Source organism: Stenella coeruleoalba, assembly GCF_951394435.1.
Source record: "Stenella coeruleoalba genome assembly, chromosome: 1".
NCBI lineage: Eukaryota > Metazoa > Chordata > Mammalia > Artiodactyla > Delphinidae > Stenella > Stenella coeruleoalba.
The window spans coordinates 179474066-179482878 of record NC_137169.1 but is presented as its reverse complement, the minus strand read 5'-3'; the positions used below and the strand labels follow the sequence as shown (position 1 = coordinate 179482878).

Genomic DNA, 8813 nt, shown 5'->3' with positions numbered 1-8813 from the left:
GCTTACCTAGAGCAGAAGCTGCTGGAGCAACTGATGGGAACACTTAAATAGTAATTTTGATGAATTGTTGAGAGTGTGGACTAGCATGAGAGTGAGGAAGTTCTGGAGATCACAGTCTAAGGGGTTCACCACGTGTTCATACATCCCACCATGTTCTCAAAGTAAAGATTCAAGAATACACTTGTGGCTCTGGCAGGGTTGTGGATGGGAGAAAAATCATTGTAAAATGCACTCAGAGCATTCTCCATTAGGAAGACCTACCCTCCAGGGAAAAAGACTTTACCAAATCCTTATCCCAGCTGAGGAAGAACATTTCGCCCACTCTCACCCCCTCTACACTTCCTGTCTCATTTTAAGAGTAAAAGAAACTATACCATTGGGAAAACATTTGTAAGAGCCACAGCCCAGAGCCACAAGCTTAGTAAAAAACTGACATTTAGTCACAGGATCATAGAATTCTTCTTCTCCCCCACATCTGACCACTGCCCCAGTGGGGATTCAGAGTACAGTGGCTTATAGCTTAAACAGTTGCAAGATATAGACTCTCTCCACAGAAGAATAAGAAGGGCATCCAAAAATCAAGAGGAGTCATGTACCAAAATGTTCATTGCAGCTCTATTTACAATAGCCCAGAGATGGAAACAACCTAAGTGTCCAGCATCGGATGAATGGATAAAGAAGATGTGGCACATATATACACTGGAATATTACTCAGCCATAAAAAGAAATGAAATTGAGCTATTTGTAATGAGGTGGATAGACCTAGAGTCTGTCATACAGAGTGAAGTAAGTCAGAAAGAGAGAGACAAATACCATACGCTAACACATATATATGGAATTTAAGAAAAAAAAATGTCATGAAGAATCTAGGGGTAAAGCAGGAATAAAGACACAGCCCTACTAGAGAATGGACTTGAGGATATGGGGAGGGGGAAGGGTAAGCTGTGACAAAGCGAGAGAGAGGCATGGACATATATACACTACCAAACGTAAGGTAGATAGCTAGTGAGAAGCAGCCGCATAGCACAGGGAGATCAGCTCGGTGCTTTGTGACCGCCTGGAGGGGTGGGACAGGGAGGGTGGGAGGGAGGGAGACACAAGCGGGAAGAGATATGGGAACATATGTATATGTATAACTGATTCACTTTGTTATAAAGCAGAAACTAACACACCATTGTAAAGCAATTATACTCCAATAAAGATGTTAAAAAAAAAATCAAACATGGACACTTTCATGGTGTCCATGGTCTATTGTTTAAAAAGAAAAAACAACTTCAGAAAGTGTTAACCAAGTCCAAAAAAAAAAAAAAAAGAGAGATAATAATAAGGACATCAGAGGAATTTGAAGTCTCTGGCAACTACAGCTCCAGCTAACATTGAACACAAACTTATAGCCAGATTAACATAGATTCTCACATCAGTGTCCTCTATACTACAACACTGGTTACTTGATACATGTACAGCTTTCAACAAAAGATTACAAGGCATGAGGAAGGAAGGAAGGAAGGAAGGAAGGAAGGAAGGAAGGGAGGGAGGGAGGGAAGAAGGGAGGGAAGAAGAAAACTTTAAGGAGATAAAGCAAGCATCAGAGTTAGACTCAGTTATGACACAGATATCAGAATTACCAGATAGGAAATTTAAAATAACTATGACTACTATGTTAAGGGCTCAAATGTAAAAATAAACTGTAGGCAAGAACAGATGGGTAATGTAAGTAGAGTGATGGAAACACTAGGAAAGAATCAAAAGGAAAATGTGAGAAATCAAAAACACTGTAACATAAATAAATAATGCCTTTGATAGGTTTATTAGTAGACTGTACATTGCCAAAGAAAGAATCAGTAAGGTTGAAGATAGGTCAGTAGAAACTTCCCAAACTGAAATACAAAGAAAACAGAACAACAACAACAAAACTTTCTAAGAAATGTGGGACAACTGCAAAAGACATAGCATATGTGTAATGAGAATACAAGGTGAAGGAAGAGAGACGAGAGCAGAAGAAATGTTTGGAGAAATAATGAACTTTCCAAATAAAGACACCAAACCACAGATCAAACCATCTCAGAAGATGCCAAACAGGATAAATAAGTACAACAGCAACAAAACCCACTACACCTAAGCCTGTTATATTCAAACTTCTGTAAACCAAAGACAAATAGGAAATCTTTAAAGAAATCAGAAAATATCACCTTTCCTAAGAATTACAGTGGGCTTCTCATCACAAACCATGCAAGAAGAAGAAAGTGTTGAAAGAAAAAGACACCAACCTAAAATTAAATAGCCAGTGAAACTGTCCTGTAAAAGTAAAGGAGAAATAAAAGCTTATTTTTTTTAATTAAAAAAAAAACAGAGGAAATTCACCTTCAGTACATCTACCCTGCAAGAAATTTTAAAAGTTCTTCAGAGAGAAGAAAAATTATATACATCAAAAAGAAATCTACATAAAGCAATGAAGCACATCAGAAAGGGAATAAATGAAGGTAAAACAAAGTCTATTTTTTGTTCTTAATTGATCTGAAAGTTAACTGCTCAAAGTAATAATACTAACAATAAATTGGGTAATTGTAGCATATGGGTAAGTGAAATGAATGGCAACAATCATAACAGATGGGAGGGAGGAATTGCAAATACTCTGTCACAAGGTATCTACACTACACGTGAAATAGCACGGTGCCACTTGAAAGTGGACTTAGGTTAGTTAAAAAATGTATATTGCACAGTCTAGGCAAACACTAATTTTTAAAATAAGTATAATTAATATGCTAAGAGATTAAATGTTATCATTTTAAATGCTCAATTAAAACTGAGATAGCAGATAAAAAGAAAAAAAGAACAAATGCAACTTACAGAAAATAGTTACAAATACGGCAGATATTAATTCAACTGTATCAATAATGACTTTAAATGTGAATGGAGCAAATAAATCAATTAAAAGACAGATTGTCAGAAGGAATTTTTAAAAGATATAGAGACCTTGGAGACAGCTGTATGTTATATATAAGAAACCCATTTTGAATATAAACACTCAAAATGATATAAAGAAGTGGAAATAAATATATACCATGCTAACAATAATCAAAAGAGAGCAGGAGTAGCTATTTTATTTTATTTTATTTTATTTTATTTTTTTTTTTGGGTTTTTGATTGGGATTTTATTAAATTTATATACATCAGTTTGGGGAAAAGTCAACATCTTTACAATTAGTCACGAATTGGCAAAATTTTTCTTTAAGGACCAGATAAATATTTTAGGCTTTGTGGGCTAAGAGGCAAAACTGAGAATTTTATGTAGGCAAAAACCATCCTTAATTCACAGGCTCTCGAATCTCAATAAATCAGATGTCAGCTTGAATGGATCTGGGCTGTGGTTTTCTGGCCCTGTGAATTTGCTTGTTTTCCTTCAACTTCTCTGGGTAACGCCGTATGAGGTCTTGCGTTGCGGGCTTGCAAATCTACTGGCAGCTCCCAGTTGCCTAGTTCTCTCTCCAGCTGTGTCTAATCTTCTATTAAAACCTTCCGGTGAATTCTCACTTCTGGTTTTGGATTTTTTTAGATTCTAGAATTCACTTTTTTTTTTTTTCTCACACGTCTGGTATCTCCTTTGCAGAGTAAGCAGTTACTTTACCGTCTACCTCTGAAAGCTCCTGTTTCCCCAGCCTCAGTGGGCCTGTTCCCATGGCCTTTTGTTTTACTGGTTTTATCATCTTGTCTCATATGCTTGGTTACATTTTATTATATTCAGTATATTGTCTTAGCAAAATTGTTTGCAGAAAGAATTTGAAGTTTAGGATGGTGACATCTTCCTCTAGAGAGGGTTTTTGTTTGCTCATGCCAAAGGCCTGGGGCAACGACCACTTGGGATCGCCTTAATCCAATTTCAAGGGCTGAGATTTTGAGGCTGAGCTGCAATCCATCTTAGAAACTTTCTACTCCCCACCCTGCCTCGCCCTGCTTCCGGGGGCAAAGGACCGAGGGCACCAACCCGAAGTGAAGGCAGGCCGCCTGGTCCACACCCTGTGACAGGCCCTGTCCCTGCCTTCTGCAAGGCCGTCAGGACCACTCATCACCCTCCGAACTGCCTCCTCTAAGCTGGGAAACACCCGCAGGAGGAGAGCGTCCATCACGCTAAGCCCACTGCCCGGGGCCTCCATCTTCTCCGTGGTCCAGATCCAGTAATTCTCCAAACTTGTGTTAGCGCCCTGATGCCTCCGGACTTTTAAAGTACGTATCCAGCCTTTCGAGCTGCCCTCACTGGGATGGTCAGTCCACCAGTACTGGGAGCAGAGGTCCTTATAGCCACATGGCGGAGTTCTGAGGAGCCTCATACAGTGCGCTAACAGCAGTAAAGTGTCAGTACACCGCTGTCCACCTTTAATTCTGTGTCAAAACAGGAAGGCCCTGGAAAAATCAACTGCTCCCCCACTGCAGCTGCAGCCTCGATACTCACAGCCGCGGTCGTGGGCTCCCCCTTGTGCCCCGGCGCACACAGCGACCTGACTCACAAGGCTTTCCCCAGAGCCCACCATGTGTGGGGGGCAGGGAGACGACCTTCATTCCACGACAGACACCGAAGGGCTGATTCCTCAGCCGACAGACCCCAGGGTAAATCCTAAGGCGCAGGTTTCAGCCCTCATCTCTGTTTCCAGTTATACATTCTTCCCAAGGACGTGCAAGAATCTAATTGTCACTGTTTAAATGCCTTTATTTCTTTCAAATCAAGCTGAAAAGGCAGAATAACAACTTGATATTTTGGCTACTGGAGGAACAAAGTTTGGGAATTCTCAAGAAACGAAACACAAGTGACCAGTAAGTATATAAAAATTTCATTAGAAATAAAATAAATGCAAATTAAAACAATGAGACGCTATTTTTCCTACTATTAAAGTATCAACATATTCATTTAAGACAATAAATACCCAGTGTTAGGAACTGCTGGGGAGGAGGGTAAAGCCGCACAGCCGTTCCGAGCTGTGCGCGTCAGTCAGCAGAGCCGTGAAGACGCACACACCCTGCAAGCCCGCTGCTGCTGACGCAGCCGGGGAAACAGTAGAAAAGCCTGGACAGATTCAGCCACAAGGTTGCACCTTATATCACATGGTTTAGGAGAGGCTGGAGACAATCTAACAGTGGACTGTAAAATAAATTACAGTACAGAAATACAACGGCGGAGATGGACGTCACCTACGTGGGAAGTCAGTATTTTGTTAAATGGAAAAAGCAAGTTATGAGAGTACCACATGATCTCATATTTGTTTTAAAAACCCTACGTTTATTTATACAGTACATACTGAAAAACACTGAGAAGAACGTAACACCACACTACCGTCGGCAATCTCTGCATGGTGAAAATATGAATGATTAAAAACATTTTTATACCTACTTTTTTTTTTAACATCTTGGTTGGAGTATAATTGCTTTACAATGGTGTGTTAGTTTCTGCCCTACAACACAGTGAATCAGCTATACATATACACATATCCCCGTATACCTACTTTTGTATTTATCTGCTATTTCTGTGATTAAAAAAGGAAAGAAAAGTAAAAGTCTAATTTAAAAAACGCCTTGCCCAGGTTTTGGCTCATGATATGAGGGGCCACATGTCCCCAGAGGCATCTACGTGGTTTTGTTCCTTCTGACCTGAGTGGATATTCTCACAGTTTTTCTGCAAATGCCATAATCATGGACATCTGACCATCCGTCTAGAAAACAGTTCTCTCATTTTCTACCAGAGCTCGTGAGGCTACGGCCGGGGACGGAAGCCACCTTTCTAGGGGAGGAGGTTGGTGGCAAAACTGTGCCCAAGGCCCGCACTTTAGTTGGGGGGCCCTTAGACCAAGTTCTGGGGAGAAGGAGGGAGGAAGCAACTGGAAAACAGGTCCGAAGGAATGCCTGTAAGGTCTCCACTTAGCCCTCATTTGCATTCTAGGTCTCCTGAGCCTTAGAGGCACGGAAGATGGGAGGATGCCTGGAACCTGGTTTCACAGATTCTTTCTGAGATGGTGAGTCGTTTCAGAAGAGAAATGACAGAATTGAGAATTGTACTGAACATCAAACTGTCAGAGCAACCCCACAGCTACAAAGAGAGGCATCTGGATGGAAAGTCTGCATTCTGGGTTAGTCTAGAGATTCCAACTGAATCAGAAATCTGTGAGGACCACGCCCAGCGCATACAGTAATGAGGCCACCATCCACTTAAGAAGTCTGTCCTAGGAGCAAAGAGAGAGTTATATGAGAGTTATATGAGTCCACGTAAGACAAACCAATGAAGTCATGTATGATGCGGCAAAGGCCCGCCCCCTATGTCCTGCCCTCTCCGCTGACTCCAGGAGATCTTGGGAACACAGCCAGGGCTGAGTTTTCCTCGGGGTAGCTGACAGATGGGGTTGGAAATCTGACTTTCAGCTTACAGGCTATATATAGCAGTGCGGAGCTAACACAAAGAAAAACTACATCAAGATTTGAAGGGAAGAGTGGCCACACCCACCTTGACAATAAAGTCGCTGTCAGCCTAGAGGAGAGGCCCCTAAACGTGGTCTTAGAGGCATGTCCAAAGGAATGTATTTCTGATTAGTGGTTTAAATACTGCAGTTGGGAAATGTTTTACTTTTAGAAAGAATAAATTACTGTAAATAAAGTTAGCCACACAACAGACGTCCGTGCACTTTCCTGAATGAGAAAAAGGCGGGTTTCAACCGTCAGCACCTCATGAGCACCATCCGTCACGTGTCATCACGGCTAAAAGTTTGCATAACTGCTCGGAGGGTGAGAGCCCCAGGGTATAGGACAGCAGGAGGCCGGGAGGGGAGCAGATCTGTGGAAGCGCCCCGTGTCCTAAACCCGGGGGGAAAGGGGGCTGAGCAAAGGCGGTAACGCCTGTGAACTAAGCAGGAGGCCGGCGCTGAGGCCGTGAGGAAGCACGTGGACGCGTGCTGGACGGGGCGGGCTGACGCCCGTGACTGACGTTAGTGCAGAGAAGGCGACGCGGCCGTCCTTGTGGGGAGTAGCTTTTATAGTGGGGGTGGAGCTGAGTCCCCTCCCCTCAGTCACTCATGGGAAACCCGTTCCAAGGCCACATAGAAACTGTTCTTGTCGTCCAGGCAGTGCCAGCCGATGGGGCCGATCTCGCAGTCTGCGCAGACGAGGAACTTGATGTTGCCCACGTCCTTGGTGAAGCCCACGTTCTCGAAAGTGAACATGTCCTCCACCAGCCAGTGGTCCTGCAGAAGGTCGCCCTCAGGGCTGCCGCCGTCGGCCAGCGCCGGCTTCTTCCTCATGGGCGGGAGGCAGAGCTGCCGGCGGGAGAAGAGCGCCGTGCCCGGCTGCAGCACGCGGGAGCCACAGCGCTGGCACAGCACCGCCTTCCGGTTCCGGCCCTCCGCCGACACCAGGTCGCTCGGCGGCGCCGCGGCCTCCATGGCCTCTACCCGGGCCCTTCAGGAGTAGCTATTTTAATATCAGTCAAACCAATCGTCAAAGTAAGGAAAATTATCACTGGTAAAGAGGAGCATCTCATGATTAAAAAAAGATCAATTCTCCGTAAGACAGGGAAAAGCTAAATGCGCATGCACATAACAACAGCATCAGAACATGATATAACTCAAAGGAGAAGTAGTCAAAGCCACTACTACAGTTAGAGACTTTAACACCCCTGTTTTAGCAATTGAGAGATCAATAAGCAGGTAATCAGTAGAGATATAGTTAACCTAAACACCATAAATCAACTTTATAATTGGCATTTACATAATATGTCATCAAACAGCCGCAGAATATACATTTTACACACACACATATGGAACATTCACCCAGATAGACACTTTTCTGGCCATAAAACATATTTTAACAAATTTTCAAAAATAGAAATTATACCAAGTATATTCTTAGACTATAATGAAATTTAACTAGAAATCCATAACAAAAACATAGCTGGATAATCTCAAAATATTTTGGAAACTTAGCCACATACTCCTACATAACACATGGGTCAAAGAAGAAATCTCAAGATAAATTATAAATATATTTTACTAAATGAAAATCAAAATATAACTTATCAAAATTTGTGAGGTGCAGAGGGAGCAGTGCTTAGAGGGATATTTGTAGCATTAAGTTTATATATTATAAAGGAAGAGAGATCTAAAATAACTAACTTGAACTTCCACCTTAGGAAAACAGAGAAAGAAGAGCAATTCAACACTAAAGCAAGAAGAAAAATAATAAAAAAATTAGAGTATAAACCAATGAAATTGAAAACATGGGTAAAAAATTCAAAGAAACTAAAAGTTGATCCTAATTCATCTAAATAAGGAATGGGTAACCTATCCTTCTCAAACTAGTCCAAAAATTGAAGAGGAAGGAACACTTCCAAACTCATTCTATGAGGTCAGTATTATACTAATACCAAAACCAAAAAAAGACACTAGAAAAAGGAGCAAATTACAGACCAATATCCCTGATGAACATAGATGCAAAAATCCCCAACAAAATATTAGCAAACTGAATTCAACAATGCATTAAAAGGATCATACACCAAGATCCAGTGAGATTTATTCCAGGGATACAAGGATGATTCAATAACCACAAATCAATCAGTGTGATACACCATGTTAACAGAATGAAAAATAAAAATTATACAATCATCTCAGTAGATGCAAAAAAAGCTTCCAACAAAATTTAACATATATTTATGATAAAAACTCTCAAAAAAGTGGGTATAGAGGGAACATACCTCAACATAATACGGGACATGTATGATGAATCCACAAATAACATCATATTCAACAGTAAAAAGCTAAAAGCTTTTCCTCTAAAATCAGAAT

The 8813-nt window shown here is 41.5% G+C and overlaps 1 protein-coding gene across 1 annotated transcript; it reads right to left on the bottom strand.

Annotated features, from left to right (window-relative positions):
* Positions 1-4058: 4058 nt before the first annotated feature.
* On the bottom strand, positions 4059-7427 carry LOC307197140 (guanine nucleotide exchange factor MSS4). The gene has a single exon (XM_079942820.1). The coding sequence runs from the start codon at positions 7413-7415 to the stop codon at positions 7044-7046; it is 372 nt and encodes a 123-aa protein (XP_079798946.1). The 5' UTR covers positions 7416-7427; the 3' UTR covers positions 4059-7043.
* Between the last annotated feature and the right edge of the window lie 1386 nt (positions 7428-8813).